This window comes from Ipomoea nil, unplaced genomic scaffold, assembly GCF_001879475.1.
Source record: "Ipomoea nil cultivar Tokyo-kokei standard unplaced genomic scaffold, Asagao_1.1 scaffold1932, whole genome shotgun sequence".
NCBI classification, from domain to species: domain Eukaryota; kingdom Viridiplantae; phylum Streptophyta; class Magnoliopsida; order Solanales; family Convolvulaceae; genus Ipomoea; species Ipomoea nil.
This window is the reverse complement of record NW_017618360.1, coordinates 2748997-2765603: the sequence shown is the minus strand read 5'-3', so window position 1 is coordinate 2765603 and position 16607 is coordinate 2748997. Positions and strand designations below refer to the sequence as shown.

General features: G+C 37.5%; 3 protein-coding genes across 4 annotated transcripts; 2 read left to right on the top strand and 1 right to left on the bottom strand.

The window, feature by feature from the left end:
• Positions 1-2802: 2802 nt before the first annotated feature.
• LOC109193992 (leucine-rich repeat receptor-like protein kinase TDR) lies at positions 2803-7019 on the top strand. The gene is made up of 2 exons (XM_019344826.1): positions 2803-5632; positions 6381-7019. Exons 1-2 carry the CDS (start codon positions 2935-2937, stop codon positions 6794-6796), a joined length of 3114 nt encoding a protein of 1037 aa, XP_019200371.1. The 5' UTR covers positions 2803-2934; the 3' UTR covers positions 6797-7019.
• Positions 7020-7653: 634 nt separating this feature from the next.
• LOC109193995 (QWRF motif-containing protein 7) lies at positions 7654-9585 on the bottom strand. The gene is made up of 4 exons (XM_019344830.1): positions 8886-9585; positions 8552-8788; positions 7987-8190; positions 7654-7761 (listed from the first exon to the last, which is right to left on the bottom strand). Exons 1-4 carry the CDS (start codon positions 9417-9419, stop codon positions 7699-7701), a joined length of 1038 nt encoding a protein of 345 aa, XP_019200375.1. The 5' UTR covers positions 9420-9585; the 3' UTR covers positions 7654-7698.
• Positions 9586-11315: 1730 nt separating this feature from the next.
• On the top strand, positions 11316-16468 carry LOC109193996 (luc7-like protein 3). Of its 2 annotated transcripts, XR_002056357.1 has the most exons (8): positions 11316-11590; positions 12015-12143; positions 12433-12472; positions 14037-14112; positions 14201-14401; positions 14646-14858; positions 14963-15368; positions 15469-16468. XR_002056357.1 is itself a non-coding variant. In XM_019344831.1 (7 exons), exons 1-7 carry the CDS (start codon positions 11548-11550, stop codon positions 15281-15283), a joined length of 1023 nt encoding a protein of 340 aa, XP_019200376.1. In that variant the 5' UTR covers positions 11316-11547; the 3' UTR covers positions 15284-16451. The 2 variants fall into 2 exon arrangements, 1 of the variants encoding a protein (XP_019200376.1); XM_019344831.1 differs by having other exon boundaries at positions 14963-16451.
• The last annotated feature ends 139 nt before the right edge of the window (positions 16469-16607 follow it).

The window sequence follows — 16607 nt, the reverse complement described above, 5'->3', positions numbered from 1 at the left end:
TGTTTAATTTTTAGGTGATGTTTGATTCAAAATTCAAATAATGTTTTGAGGTAATTAAGGTAGTATTTTTAAAATTTTCATGTAACCTAAAAATAATGTGAGGAAAAAGTTATTCTTATGGATGTTACAAAAAAATAAATTAAAAATAAAATTGAGAATTTCACATTCTTTAAAATAACATCGTGCTATTTTGAATCGAATAAATAAATATAATATTAAAGTAGAAAAACCTGGCTGCAACTAAAAGGCAATGTTAGTTGCATAAAACATGCTAAACATCATGAGGCATATCCCTTACACTGCAGCACATAATTAATGTGAGTTTAACTTGTGTTAAGGCTGCTAATATAAACATGTCACTAAAATTTAAAAATTTACGTGTCTTATAAATAATTAATCATGTGGGGTCAACAATACTTTTTTATAAATTACAATTCATACCTACCTTATAAAGATAAATTCGTTCAATCTGAATTTATTTTAGTGTCATTTTTAAATTCTATATACGTTACAATGTGAACTATTCATGCAAGATGCGCGATACGATATACATTAGACTTTATATGAATAATATGATAAAAGTTAGTATTCAAAATACACTTTAAATTAAACATTTAAAACTAAGTCTCATGACTTCATATGTGTCATACTAATTTGTAAGTTTAATTTTATTGATAAACAATACAGAGTATATATGTGTGTCTCTATATATAGGTCAGTGTCTAATTCCCTGAAACTTAATAGTTTTGTAAGAACGTGCAAACTAATCACATGTATTCATCTGAGATGATTAAAAACTGAAATTAAGGAAAAAAGATAGAAAAATGCGGTAGTATTTTCGTAATTATATAATGATGCGTTTAGAAATGCTTGATATTGCATCCGATGATTGCGTGCTAATAGTGTACACACATGAGTGCACTTTCAATTATCATTGGATGTGCTATCATGCGTATCCAAATACACGATCATAGTTACATAAATGCCAACATATTTTTTTCTTAATTTTTAGTCATTAATCATCTTAAATACTTTTTACAAAAAAAATTATCTTAAATAAATTATTACTGCATGTTCTCACAGGGTTACTAGTTCTCATCCTATATATATATATATATATATATATATATATATATATATATATATATATATATATAGAGAGAGAGAGAGAGAGAGAGAGAGAGTAAATACCCAAGATGGTTCCTCAACTATAGCTAAATTCACAAATTGATCCTCGACTTTTAATTTTAACTAATTAAGTCCTTAACTTTACAATTTTAACACGATTTGGTCCTTCGAACACTTCTGCATTAACGCCCGCGCCTGCGCCGTCATCGACGATCTCCAGAAATACCCGCAGCTCTCACCGGAACACATGGAGGCCTCCAGGATGACGCTGCACCGGTTCGGAAACACGTTGTCTTCTTCACTCTGGTACGAACTCAACTACATTGAATCCAAATGGAGGATGAAGAAAGGCGACAGGATTTGGCAGATTGCTTTCGGCGGTGGATTCAAATGTAATAGTGCAGTCTGAAAATGCAACCGGAACCTTAAAAAATCGACGATGGACCATGAAATTACATATATATCCTCAAAAATCACAGTCAACAAACGGTCAAATAGACGGAGGACCAAATCGTGTTAAAATTGCAAAGTTAAGGACTTAATTGGTTAAAATTGAAAGTCAATGATCAATTTGTGAATTTAGCTATAGTCGAGGGACCATTTCGAGTATTTGCACCTGAACTTTTACCTATATATATATATATATATATATATATATATATATATATATATATATATATATATATATATATATACAATTTTTTTTTTTGAAATGAAGAAATTATTATTATTATTTTTTAAAGAATGTCTTGGATCCTGCGAGAGACATTGGCACTATTCAAGAATGAATCGAAGTGTTGGGTGGCAAAGGAAAAAGGAAACAAGGAATGATGAAAAGTGGCAAAAAAGGAAAAGGGGAAAAGAAATCCCATACAATATAATGCCAAAGTATTATTGCTATACACCAGACAAAGTTAAGATCACTCATCACACAACCAAACCAAAACAAAACAAATGTACACATACTGACATACATTCTTCTATGTGTTCCCAACATACATTTATTTGATTTACCTACTAATCTACTATATACCAAACCATTTATTTATTTATTTTGTTAGTTTATTAATTAGTATTGCATCCCATTTTCGTAGTAGTTAACAATATTATAGTTTTGAACTATAAAATTAAATATTATTTGAGATTTTGAATTTGAATTTGTGTGTATAAATATGGAGTAATGTTTTTAGAAAGATACCATCGAATGTGACTCCATTTAGTCTTTGACTCTGTTAATTGTAGTATATGTTCAAATATACTTTGTCAACATATTGAAGCACAAAGAGTTAATATTGCTCCCAGTGTGAGTCTAAACTGGATTAATTTCATAATATTGTAAGAGGCAAATATGCGGATACCAAAATTTTTTATTAATTATATTTTCTTCTCCCAAAAGGTTAAATCTCCAACCTTAGCTCAAAGGTTCCCACATCTAGGCTCGACAGAACATTTGGGAGGATGTAAATTACGATGACTCGGCTAGTAGACAGGACCAAATGTCGATGCACACACTGTTATCGCTGAGGTTCAAATTTTGTTTTGAACTCTCAAATAATACCCACTAAATCATGCATTGAGCTAAGCCGTGCCCGCTTTAATTATATTTTTTGAGTAATATACTAATGTTATGGATTATGGATTCTCTCTCCACTCAAATATATTAATCATGATGAAGCACCCTCTGCAGCAAGCACTCCAAAGAAAGCCATCCTAACAATAAGAAACTTTAATCCCTTAAATGAACCTCTCTTCTTCCCATCCTTTTCTCATTAGCCATTTCCTATTCTCCACCTCCATAACCAAACCATGAAAAAACCTCCTTATTCTTCTTCTTCTTCGATCTTCCTGGTTTCATCTCTTTTTACAGTGTTCATACTAACAAGATTCTCAGTTGTCTTCTCCATTGATGCTGCCACTACTGCAAATCTCCCTCTCCAGCTGATTTCACTTTTGTCTTTGAAATCTTCCCTCAAAGATCCTTTCAACACCTTCCATGACTGGGATCCCACTCCGACGCTCTCCAGCCCCGGATTCCGGCCGCTCTGGTGCCGGTGGTCCGGCGTCAAGTGCGACGACGACAACAAGTCCGGCAGGGTCACCGCGCTTGATCTCTCCGGGAGAAACCTCTCCGGCACCATTCCGGTGGACGTGCGATACTTGCTCCACCTCCACCACCTGAACTTGAGCGGGAATCTCTTTGACGGCCCTTTGCCGCCGGTGATCTTCGAGTTCTCGTTCCTCAGGACGCTCGACTTTAGTAACAACTCCTTCAACTCCACTTTCCCGCCCCGCATTTCCCGGCTCAAATCTCTCACCCTCCTCAACGGCTTCAGCAACAACTTCGTCGGCGCTTTGCCGGGAGAAATCGCCCGGCTCCGGAACCTGGAATACCTCAACCTCGGCGGGAGCTACTTCTCCGGCGAAATTCCGGCCAGTTATGGAAGTTTACCGAAGCTGAAGTTTCTGTACTTAGCTGGGAATTTACTCACCGGCCCAATCCCGCCGGAGTTAGGGTTTTTGAATAGCCTTGAAAATCTGCAGCTTGGCTACAATGCTTACACCGGAGAGCTTCCGATTCAATTGTTCTCTCTTTCAAATCTAACTTTCCTTGATATCTCCCAGTCGAATCTTTCCGGCGTTCTTCCACCGGAAATCTGCAACTTAACGAAGCTGGAAATCTTGTATCTTTTCAAGAATCATTTAACAGGCGCAATTCCAGGCGAACTTTCAAGCTTAACATTGCTGAAAGAGCTTGATCTATCCAACAATCATCTCTTAGGCGCTATCCCGGCTTCACTCTCGTCCCTGGATAAGCTATCCGTGTTATCCCTGATGAACAACAACTTGACAGGCGAAATCCCACCCGGCATTGGTTTGCTCCCCAATCTCCAAAGGCTATCCCTGTGGAATAACTCACTATCCGGGATTCTACCGCAGAACCTAGGCTCAAAATCCAGGCTAGAAAAGCTGGATGTCTCTTCCAATTATCTCTCCGGTCCAATTCCGGCTAATCTCTGCCTCGGCGACAGGTTAAACAAGCTCATACTGTTCTCAAATCAGTTCTCCGGCGAGCTCCCGGCGTCTCTAGCGAATTGCACCGCCTTAAACAGGTTAAGAGTTCAGAATAACAAGCTGAATGGCTCCATTCCACTGGGGTTCGGCTTCTTGCCTAATTTCACCTTCATGGACGTCAGCGATAACGTCTTCTCCGGCCCGATTCCGAAGGATTTAGGCAATGCAGTGAAGCTGGAATTCTTGAACGTATCGGAGAACTCGTTTAACGCCGGGTTGCCGGACAATATTTGGAGCGCCCCGAATTTGAAGATATTTTCGGGTAGTTACAGTGAGCTGAACGGGAAAATTCCGGATTTTAGAGGCTGTCAAAGTTTATACAAGATTGAGCTTGAAGGAAACAACTTGACCGGGGATATTCCGTGGGATGTTCAGCACTGTGAGAAGCTTATATCCTTGAATTTCCGCCGGAATTCTCTCACCGGAATCATTCCCTGGGAGATTTCCACGCTCCCGTCGATCACCGACGTTGATTTGTCGCATAATCTTCTCACCGGCACGATTCCTTCGAATTTCGGCAGTTGCCGAACCCTAGAGAGCTTCAACGTCTCGTACAATCAGCTCACCGGTCCGTTACCTTCAACAGGCCCGATATTCTCCACTCTCCACCCATCCTCGTTCGCCGGAAACGATGGCCTTTGCGGCAATGCAATTCAAAGACCTTGCCGCCCGGAGATCGCCTCCAGCATGGAGATTAAGCTACATCCGAAGAAGACTACGGCGGGGGCGATCGTTTGGATCATCGCCGCGGCATTCGGGATTTGCCTGTTTGTACTCATTGCGGCTTGCCGGTGTTTGCACGCCAATTACCGGCGTAGATTCCCCGGCGACCGGGACGCCGGTGGTCCGTGGAAGCTAACGGCGTTCCAGCGGCTGAATTTCACGGCGGAAGACGTGCTGGAGTGCTTGTCCATAAGCAATAAGGTGATCGGAATGGGATCCACAGGAACCGTGTACAAAGTCGAAATGCCAGGTGGCGAGATCATAGCCGTTAAGAGGTTGTGGGGAATCCACAAAGATACAATTCGGAAGAAACGAGGTGTGTTAGCCGAAGTCGAGGTTTTAGGCAAAATAAGGCATAGGAATATCGTGAGATTACTGGGATGTTGTACCAATAACCAGGGCACAATGCTACTCTACGAGTATATGCCAAATGGGAGCCTTGACGATCTATTGCATGGCACCAACAAAGGCATCAACGTAGTAGCCGATTGGGTCACGAGGTACAAGATTGTACTTGGAGTAGCTCAAGGAATTTGTTATCTTCATCACGACTGTGATCCCGTCATCATACACCGCGATCTAAAACCTAGTAACATCCTTCTTGACAGTAAAATTGAAGCCAGAGTTGCTGATTTTGGAGTCGCTAAATTAGTCCAAAACGACGAATCTATGTCCATAATTGCCGGATCTTACGGTTACATTGCACCAGGTATATATCACATTTCAACCGCCCTCCCCCTAACTATAATTTACCATTTATTTGTCCATAGTCTCTCTAATACAAAATTAAAACATATTATCAATTAAAAGCCTAAGCTGATAATTAAATTGTATATTGATTGAAGATTATATGCTCAACATTATCTAATTGTCTATGCTTCACCACTACATCGATACGCATAAGATCTATATATGAATATCCTTAATCTTTCTTAGTGTCGGTTTCCTTCATTCTGTATGGTGACGTAGTGCCATCCACTACTCACTAAATGGTCTCCAAAAGTAGTCAAGTTTTATTTATTTATTTTTTAAATATATATATAAATAAAATAAGATAAAATGTGAACCCAGGTGTCAGAAGATGTGATTCTTTTGGGTTTTACTTTGTCCCTCTTTTGAATTTTTGAATTTAGAGATTCACATTTTTTTTGGGCATTTCCCCAAATTAAAATTCTCTTCTTTTGCTCTTTGTCGCCGTGATTTACTATATTGTTTCACACTCATAGTGCCACTATTGCGCATGGCATGACTGGTCCATATGGCTTTAATAACTTTCACTTTTGCTTATTTCGTGGACCCAACCAAGATTTTCTAATTCTAATACTTATCTAAATTAACTATGATTATCCCTTTGATTTTACTTTTACATTTTCCTCTATTTTAATTTTTAATATATCTCATTAAAAATCATTAGTTATTATTGGATATTGATGGATGTGTGTAATTACTTTTTGTAGAGTATGCGTATTCATTACAAGTCGATGTGAAGAGTGATATTTATAGTTATGGAGTTGTGTTGATGGAAGTTTTGACGGGGAAGAGATCGATGGACCCGGAGTTTGGAGAAGGCAATAGCATTGTGGATTGGGTGAGGTCTAAAGTGAAGGTTAGAGATGGCGTGACAGACGTGTTGGATAAAAATGCGGGTGCGTCTTGCCCTTTGGTACAGGAGGAGATGATATTGTTACTTAGGATTGCATTGCTATGCACTAGCCGGAATCCAGCCGACCGGCCGTCAATGCGGGATGTTGTGTCGATGTTGCAAGAGGCCAAACCTAAGAGGAAATTGCCCGCCGGGAGCGGTGAAAGCGGCGGCGGTAATGGTAGTGGTGTTATTTCTAATTTGATCCAAAAGACAACTGTTGAGTGTTAATATGATTTGGATTTGGATTTGGATTTTTTTTTCTTTAATTTTTGTTTGTTTTTCTAACCTTATTATGGGGGATTGGTATAGCAGAAGATATTTTCTATTTTTGATTTTCTTAAGGTATTAGTAGATCAGAGCTCTTAAGTGTGTCTTGTCCCGAATATCATGCATGTAAGTATAGGATTCCATTTGTAATATTTGGAAGTTTAAGTTTTAGCTTTGGATTTAATTTGTTATCATTACAACTTTTAATTTATTGGAAAGCCCGTAGCTAAGTAAATGTGCACTCTGGGTGAAGTTCGCATTCTGTGATCCTAGTCAGTGAAAGACCTTAAAGGAGTATCTTCTTTTTTTTTTTTAAGACCACAAAGAATTAAATCAGCCTAAATTGCTTATAATTGATGTAATTGACCAACTCAAATCAAGAAAGTTAATATATAAGTTCAAACCAATTTTACGACTAACTTGGTTGGGAGTTGCCCCACTATTATCACCTTTTTTTTTAATCATCAAAAGAATTACATCTCAACTTTGAGGGTTCCCACCGCTCCTGCACTAAAAACTTGGTGGAGATAGAAGCTTAATTTCAAGATGTATTTGTCGTCATTTATTGATTTTGTCGCACACCGACGGCGTCCATGACTAAGTCATATATAGGTATTTTAAATATTTTGTGAAATAATAATGTGTATGGTTAAAATTTCAGATATTGAAAATTCAAATCTTGATTTTCCTTGAAAAAAATTAAATTAAATTGTATTATAATAACATTTGACAGCCTTTTTACCATATACATGCATATTAATTTGTAGCAGAAATATAATCAAAATTCTTGAATATGGAATTGGCAATTTGATGTACGTGCTTGAAGCTAGCTGATCACTTCTTTTAATTTGATAAAGCCTTCATTAACCTCTTCTCAACTCCCAAACTTGTTGGATATGATGTACTCTTAAGCTTTCCTCTTCTACCTGCAAAATATAATAATACAATTGATTTTCAAAATCAAATATCGTAACTATAAGTTTGAAGGTGAAACAAATGTGTATATAACAGTTTTCTAAAGAGTTGTCTCTAGATGAGGCCTTAAAACTGTATTAGTCTTATCTTATATGATAAGGATACAGTCAATACAATATAAAACAGTATCTCATATATATAATACTAAAACGTAATGTAAAAATTAAAGTTGTAACCTTGTTTGAGATAACCAGTGTAATCTTCTTATGTAGCTCCTCCAAGTACACTTTCTCCTGCTTTAGGATGGATATAAGTTGTGTGAGTAGATAACAAGATTGCTCAACCTGCCATTGCCATTGCTTTTTCATGATCAATTCTTGTATGTTGTCCACCATTCCTTCTGCTTTCACAATAGCATCCTTCACTGACACCACATCTGCCTAGCTACCACATTCATCAATTAGTTGTGTGTTCAAATAGATCGAAATTATATTAAGACGTGGGTGTTTGGTAAATAGCTGTTAATTGATTGGGTTAGTGGGTTTGACTAGTTGATAACATTAGCTTATTGTTGAAAAATGTTCGGTAAATCAGTTGTTAGCTGATTATATGCAAAATGAAATGGTTTTTCTCAAACTGACCGCAAAAGCTACTTTGAGCAGTTTTTTGAATTTTAGCATTTAATTAATCAAACACGTTTAACCAAGTCAAACAGCTGGATAAGTCAAAATTAGCTTATAAGCTAATTATGTTACTAAACATAGCCTTAATTGACTTAAATTGACAAAGATTTATTCCTACCTGAGCTTCATCCACGAGAGGTAGGCAAATAGAGATTGCTGACAACTTTCTTGCCACCCTGCCAACAGCCTCAGAACTTTTAGCCTCTACTTTTGCCCAATCTTTGAGCAATCCTCCTTGTGAGTTGAATATCCTCTTCAGTTTGATCTCGTGCTTTAATTGCTGCATTTTCATCCGTTTCTCTGCTATGAATTTCCTCATTGTCCAGATTCTTAACCAAACATTGAACAATTTATTCTGCATATAAATAATCGTATTTTTTGAGCATATAATGTACAAATATTTTTGTATTTGAGTGATTGAGAGAATAGGTTTCTGAGTTTGAATTTGTTACCTGCGCAGCAAACTTGATGGTAGGGATAGAAGCCACAGCTCTGGCATTGGCGAATCTCCACTGCAGCAATCTGTTGTTCATGATTCGGAACTGATGGTACTCTTCTTGATGCACAGGGGACACCTTTTTGTGCTTGAAGTACTTCAAAACTCCGCTCACTGCACTCGCGTCCATCTTGAAGCCCTTGGAGCGCGGGGAATTCGGAACCGCCATTGCCGGCGAGCTAGGCAAAGATCGTCCCGGAGACAACGCCCACGCCGAAGGAGACATGGACGCTTTCATGCTGCTACGATGATCCTTTTGAGATTTCTTATGTTTTTTATCAGTAATCGCGCTAACATTTTCGTAGCTTCTCAAAATTGTGGTTGAATTTGAACGACCGACGAACTTGGATCCGGTCTCTGAGGAATACGGCGGCGGCGTTGCCGTTGACGAAGTTCCTCCGCTTCTGCTTCTTAGCAATCGAGGCGAGGCCGCCGGGGAGCGAGGTATAACCGGCGGCGGTTGCTTCCGGCTGCGATTGTAGCTTTCCATGGCGCGGCGGGTTAAGAGTGCACTCCCGTAGGAGATTGATCATATGTGTATATATATATATATTTATACACATATGATGATGAGGTTGAATTTGATGGAATTATAATAAAGAATTGCTGGAATATATATGGGCACCGGAATCAAGAGTTGGGAGCACGTTATTAGTCTCTTTTGAATTGTTCGCATGTCAACTGTGTTCAAGACTTCAATATATGGAGTTAGGGGTGTTCATTCGGTTAACCGTTCGGTTAACCGAACCGTTTTAATCGAACCGAATTAATCGAACTTTTTTTTGCTTTAACCGTTAACCGAACCGAAATTTACTCTACCGAGTTGACCGAACCGAACTTTTTTTCGGTTAATCGGTCGGTTAACCGATTAACCGAAATTTTTAACCCTAAAATTTAAAATCCATAAAATAATTCCTAAAATAATAATTCCAATTAAAATAAAATACATATCATAATAAATTCATATTATTATGTATTCTATTTGACATTTTGACTATTTTTTATTTTAGTAATTATATATTTAATATTTAATATATTATATATTATATATATATTCTAAAATTCGGTTAACCGTTCGGTTAATTCGGTTAACCGACACTTTCGAACCGAATTAACCGTTAACCGAATTTTAAGAAAACCTTTAACCATTAACCGAACCGAAATATTTCGGTTCGAAAACGGTTAACCGAATTTCGTCGGTTCGGTCGGTTAACCGAAATTTCTCCGAAATTTGCACACCCCTATATGGAGTCAATGGGTACACTCACTACGTGCATGGGCTGATGGACAAAAATTTCTAAGGTGTCAACCATATACTTTTTTATATTAATATACCAAAGTTAATACCATCTAGAATCCTTGAAGTATAGTGATTTTGCCACGTTTAGTTCTAAACTTTCAAATTATCACACATGATCTTTCGATTTTCAAATTGTTACCATCCGTGGTCCAAGTTAACCACACATAGTCCTTCAACTATCAAATCTTAACCACTCATGGTCCTTCCAAGAGGACCGCGGCTGGTTAAATTTTGAAAGTTGAAGGACCTGGGTGGTTAACTTAAACTACATGGTCCTTCCAAGAGGACCGCGGCTAGTTAAGTTTTGAAAGTTAAAGGACCATTGATGGTTAACTTAGACTACGGATGGTAACAATTTGAAAGTCAAAGGACATAGGTGGTAATTTGAAAGGTTATGACTAAACGTGACAAAATCACTATACCCGAGAAACCCTTGGTATTAACTCATACCAAATACGAAAGTTCAATTTGGTACCATTAGACCACAAGGTACTTGGTACTATTCTTTTGATTTAGTCCTTGAGGATATTTGTAAACTAACTAATGAATTTCATAGAATTAACTTTATGTTTATTATAAGCGATTTGCAAATGCGGCGGCTGATATGTTAACTAAGGAAGCTGTGTTCATAGCTGATTATAGGGAATGGGTGGCTTCACCTCCTTCTTTTCTTTCTGTTGTAATATTTCCAATTAATATATGAAGGCTGTGTTTTCTTCTAAAAAAAAAAAAAAAAAAAAGGGAAAAAAAGAACCAGATTGATAGTTTTGAGTACAAGACAAAATCCATCCCTCTTTTTTTATTCTTGGTAGGATTTGAACATTCTACGAAAGCGAAATTTATGAATTTATTTTGAATTAATTGACAAGTTGAGCTGTGTCACGGGACAATTTGTCAACTATCATGTAAGAAAGTGTTTGGGCCGGCCCATGATTGTCAATTTGTCAATCAGATTGATAGCTTTGCAATTTCTCAACTATCACATAAGAAAGTGTTTGGGCCGGCCCAAGTATACATTATACTTTTTCATTACAGGCCTATAACTATACCAACGGCCCATGTCAAAGACGTTGCTTGTCAGCTGGTTCTGCACTCGGGTTCAGTATCAATTATCATCAAATGCCAAGCCACGAAACCGAGCTACTCAGCTGACAACAATCTTCAGAGATTTTGTTGATTTTGATGAAACCCTAACCGTGGCTGAAAACTCACCTCTCCTATCATATCTGCTCACATAGTCGCATCAAATCCTAAACATTCCGACGGTTTGAGCGCCGGCTGTGCTTCGTCTCTCTCACCTTCTCCAGAAATCTCCGTCATGGATGCTCAGCGAGCATTGCTCGATGAACTTATGGGCGCATGTATTATCTCTGTCTTAAAACTCTAAATCGTATATCACTTTCGTATTTGCTTTTTGATTCAGTGTCGTAATTCACTTTTAGTTAATAAACCTTTAAGCACCGCCTTGCAGCTTCTAGTTAGCGCTTGCATTGGGCGAAATTGCAACTGGAACAGAGCTAGCACTTGAATGTGAATCATTCGACTTAAATCTCGTAGCGAAAATGCTGCATTAGCTTTTTTATACACACACTAGAAGTGTAGGATCACGTTATCTGCATCCAATTGTTTTAATTCGCTTGCTCATTGCAATGTATTTAAAATTTGAGAAATCTAGAAGCAGAGAAATTCTTTACATCCGCTATCTGCAATTCCTTGGTTGTTAAAAAATAGTTGTTATTGCTATTTGCTGATAATGGTGTTCATTTTATTTGGCGCATTTCATAGCTCGTAATTTAACTGAAGAAGAAAGGAAGGGTTACAAGGAACTCACATGGGATGACAAGGAAGTTTGTCGATTCTATATGGTTCGGTTTTGCCCCCATGATTTGTTTGTCAATACTCGGAGTGATTTGGGTAAGTTTTCAAGTTTCAACTCCTTGCATGTGGTGATCATATTTTGGTAATCTGTTATTGTTATTAGATTTTGATAATTTTTTAGTCTAGAACTGTATAAAAACTCAAAACATTGTTTTATGTATTTGGTTTCACATATTGCCAAATTTTTCCTTGTTGGCATTAAAAAACAGTTTACTTGTTTGTAGAAATTTTTTCTTATGTACAACATTTACTTTTTTTTTTTTTAACCATCTATTACAACTCTCTTGATGGGGATAACATCTTTTGACTTTGTGTTTGACATCAGGACCATGTCCAAAAGTTCATGATCCAAAGTTGAAGGAAAGGTAAACAGAAATCTTATGTTTTATACTGTAGTGCTTCAACTTATTGAAGAAATTAAAATAAAATGGAAATCATGATAGTGTGCTTCAACTAGAATATATATCAAATTGTGGTTATATAATTTTCTTTTCACATTTCCAATTTGTTGACTTATTGCCGTTATTGGTTCACTTTCCAATCTTGGCACTGGATACTCTTGCAGCATTCTTGCAGAAGTGAAATAAAATTAATACATTCTGAAATTTTGGAGGTCTTAGTCTACGTTTAGGGGCGTTTGGTTCAAACTAGGGAATCAGAATCAAATACGAAGTACATAGTGATTGGAGTGAATTTTAGTCAAAGTAGCTATGTTTGTTTGGTTGAAAACTGGAATTGGGAAGACATAAGTTTTAATTTTTTAAAACATAAGAAATAATACATTATAATTTTAAACCCAACCTTTCCTCTCTATAACTTGCACAGAGGGATTGTAGTAGTCTCCTTGGCCCGATGTTCCACCTCCACGCTATGTCTTTATTATGGTATTAACAAAATTTGGTAAGGTGCACCTGGCCTTTACCCCACTATGGTGGTTGACCTTTCCAGGTAAAAAACAAAACAAAACGAACTTTTCCAGTTCCTCACAAACCCTCTGTTACCCTTATCTGTAGAATTCTCCGTTTTGTAGCATACGCGTCTCTTTCTCTACACTATTGCTTCTGATCCCTCTTTGTTTCTCTCTCTAGAAGATTTCTTGAGGCCCAAATTTTTCTCCTGAAAGAACCATTTGTTGAATCCTCAATCTTGATTGGAAGGACACAAACTCACCACTCCTCATATTCTTCAACCTCTTCTGTCCACTATGGCATTCATGGTTTGAAGTACTTAGTGTAAGTGTACGACACTGAAATCCACTGTCACCATCACCTCTAATACCAATCCAAGTTCTAGATCTAAACTAGGAATCTTCAGATTTGGACTAAAATATTCATTATGGTGACCATGGCGATGAGAAGGTTAGATGAGGTTGAATGAAGGTGGATGCAGTGATGAAGAATCGCAGAAGCTGGGTGAATAACGGTTCGCTCGTGGATTACTCGTTAATGACAAAAATTCATACTGGATGCATTTGTTTTTGGTTGCTTTGCCCTAAAAAATGACATTTGAATCCCATTCCCTCTTTCAAATGTTATGAACGAAATGCCCCTTTAGTTATGACGGCAAACAGTATTAATGCTACTTCATCTATGTGTTTGGATTTGGAAATTGATTTAATGGTTTCTCTTTTTAGCCTGTCTAGAAGACTAATAGTTGAGGCATTTATTGACAAATGTTTTTTTTTTTTAATAAAAAAAAAATTATTTACAGAAATACAGAGTATTTTTTTAAACTAATAGTCTGATTTCCTGTTACAATATAAACCTTATTGCCCTTGACTATAGGTTTTCCAAATCTAAATTACATTTAGTCTACCTTCCCAGTGCTTTCTTTTCCTTCGCTGATGGGGAACTGAGATTATTATTATTATCAGTTAAATTTATAATGTGCCCCATTTCTGAGTCCTGGGAGCTTTTTGTTGTTTTCCAGTTTTGAGACGTCCCCAAGACATGATTCATATGTTCCCAAGTTTGAAGGAGAGCTAGCTCATTTTTGTGAGAAGTTGGTAAGTTTTAATATTTTATGCTTTTAATATACTTCCTGATGGAAGTATAGTGACAGAACAGTTCATTGTGATGATTATTGTATTCTAGGTTATGGACCTAGATAGAAGAGTTAGGCGTGGTCGAGAACGCCTTGATCAAGAGGATGTGCCTCCCCCACCTCCCCCAATTTCAGCAGAAAAATCTGAGCAGTTATCTGTTCTGGAAGAAAAGATTAAGAACTTACTGGAACAAGTGGAGTCTCTTGGTGAAGCTGGACAGGTGGATGAAGCTGAAGCACTAATGAGAAAGGTATCTCAAATTACTTCTGTTGTAGGGCTTCTCAAAACTTTTTTCCATTATTCATTTATCCCAAAAATTCCAATAGTTAATATTATCTTCTTGCCAAACTACTATTATAGCTCAACTGCTCAAGAAAAAGATTTTATTATTGTAACAAGAAGGATGTGGAAAAGGAATATTATTTAGTATTATAGTCATTCTTTCACCCTCAAATACTGTGGAAACTTATTATGCTTATTAACTCTTATTTTAGGTGGAATTGCTTAATGTTGAAAAGACAGCCTTGACTCAGCAATCACAGCAAAGCAATGTGTTAATGATGGCACAGGAGAAAAAGATGGCATTGTGTGAAACATGTGGCTCCTTTTTAATTGCAAATGATGCTGCTGAGAGGACTCAGTCTCATGTCACAGGCAAGCAGCATGTTGGTTATGGCATGGTTCGAGATTTCCTGTCTGAATACAAGGTAATAGCCCCCTTGCCCAAAGAGAAAACTCAGCCTTTTATACTTTATTCCTTGAATAAAGTGGAAGTTGATTGTGCAAATGATGAACTAATTTTTCATTTTAGGCTGCAAGAGAGAAGGCAAAGGAAGAGGAAAGATTGGCAAGGGAGAAAGAAGTGGAAGAAAAAAGGAAGCAAAGGGAGAAAGAATATGAAAGCAGGCATAGAAGTGGTTCATCTGATAGGGACAGGTACCGTGATAGGGATTATGGAAGGGAACGTGATCGCTACCGAGAAAGAGATCGTGAACATGAAAGGTCTTATGATAGGAATGGCAGAGGGACTCGTGACAGAGACAGGGGTTCAGATTGGAAGTACAGTAATTCCAGAAATGGAAGGGATAGGAACCGAGAACGTGACAGAAGCAGGTCACAGTCTCCTGTTTGACCCAGTCACAGGAGCTCAACAAAGAGTCCAGTTCACCAATGTTAGAGGATTATAAAGATAGACTTCTGAACTTTGCAAAGTGGAGGTAGACATTTTTATAACTCAAAAAATTATGATGAATGTATGTTTTAGACTCTGAAGTTCTATCTCTTCTTCATGTGTGAAACTGTTTTTTGTTCTCACAGCTTTATTGAGACTATATGATCTCTCTAGCATCAATGTAGAGGAGAAGGGGTTGAGGTAGGTATTGCTTTGTTGTTGTAACTCCTTACTCATCTATTCTGTGCTTTGTTTGGATTACTTGGCATGAGTGTTATCTTTGATCCCTTCTCCTTTGGGGTCACATATTATTCTTATTAGTTAAACAAACAGATTTGTAAGTTAGCATAGGTACTAAAGCTGCTTTAAGGAGATCATTCTTGCTCATTCCAACATTGAGGTAACAATTACAATCCATTTATCAACTGCACAATCACATCTGACCATCACCGGTGTGGTTGCTTTCTCTTTTGGTGATTCAGATGAACAAGAGCAATTAAACAATTACACTGTTATTTTGAGTATTTGGCGTGTCAATGGGCTGATGAATGCTTAAGCCTTCATCTAGTTTCTCTATGATCCAGTGGTGGGGTTCGGATATATAGGTAAATTGACAAACTCCCTATACCTTCATTTGATGGAGATAGAACTATGCAGGGACTGTGCAGATGTGGCAGCCACTGTTCCGATTGCAAGAATTATAATTGCACTAGAACGAACCTTCAAAAGTAGATAGCTTAGGAAGGAAATGGTTGGAAGTTGAGACTCAGGAAACTGATGCTATTTGCTGTTGTGAAGTTTAGATTTCTGTGTATGTGGTATAGGTTCTTCCCCCTGCATTGCATGAAAGAAACATATTGTGTCAACGACAAGCAAGGTAAATGAACTCCACCCTCAATTTGCACCACTCATTTTGTTGTTTAGGGTTCAGATGGATGGATATGGTGGAGGATTTTGATGAACCATTCAGTTTGCATCTGCAGAGGATGGAAAAAGACATCCATGAGTCATGGATGACTCATGACGTGTAGGAATTGTGTTGCAGAGTAATACTCGCGCTTGAGTTCATGTAACCATTTTGAATTGGATATTTGTTTGAAACCCAACTATAACTCTTCATTTTTTTTCCTCCCCTTTTCTTTTTAATTGGCTATTTATTTCATCTATAGTTTTCCGTCACCAGTGCAACTCCGAGCATTAAAGCTGAAGACTACCCGACCAGAACCGCTAATATCCTAGAAAGTACTTTTAGTAACTAGTTAAGTGTGGTCGTCGATTTTCATGT

What these genes read in the sequence shown, in the direction of transcription:
- LOC109193995 (XM_019344830.1), bottom strand. Translation starts at nt 9,419, where the DNA reads ATGGAAAGCTACAATCGCAGCCGGAAGCAACCGCCGCCGGTTATACCT. An exon ending in CTCTCGTGGATGAAGCTCAG is followed by an intron (nt 8,191 to 8,551) that starts GTAGGAATAAAT and finishes TGTGGTAGCTAG; the next exon opens with GCAGATGTGGTGTCAGTGAA. An exon ending in CACTGGTTATCTCAAACAAG is followed by an intron (nt 7,762 to 7,986) that starts GTTACAACTTTA and finishes TATATTTTGCAG; the next exon opens with GTAGAAGAGGAAAGCTTAAG.
- LOC109193992 (XM_019344826.1), top strand. Translation starts at nt 2,935, where the DNA reads ATGAAAAAACCTCCTTATTCTTCTTCTTCTTCGATCTTCCTGGTTTCA. An exon ending in TTACGGTTACATTGCACCAG is followed by an intron (nt 5,633 to 6,380) that starts GTATATATCACA and finishes TACTTTTTGTAG; the next exon opens with AGTATGCGTATTCATTACAA.
- LOC109193996 (XM_019344831.1), top strand. Translation starts at nt 11,548, where the DNA reads ATGGATGCTCAGCGAGCATTGCTCGATGAACTTATGGGCGCAT. An exon ending in GATCCAAAGTTGAAGGAAAG is followed by an intron (nt 12,473 to 14,036) that starts GTAAACAGAAAT and finishes GTTGTTTTCCAG; the next exon opens with TTTTGAGACGTCCCCAAGAC. An exon ending in ATTTCCTGTCTGAATACAAG is followed by an intron (nt 14,859 to 14,962) that starts GTAATAGCCCCC and finishes TTTTCATTTTAG; the next exon opens with GCTGCAAGAGAGAAGGCAAA.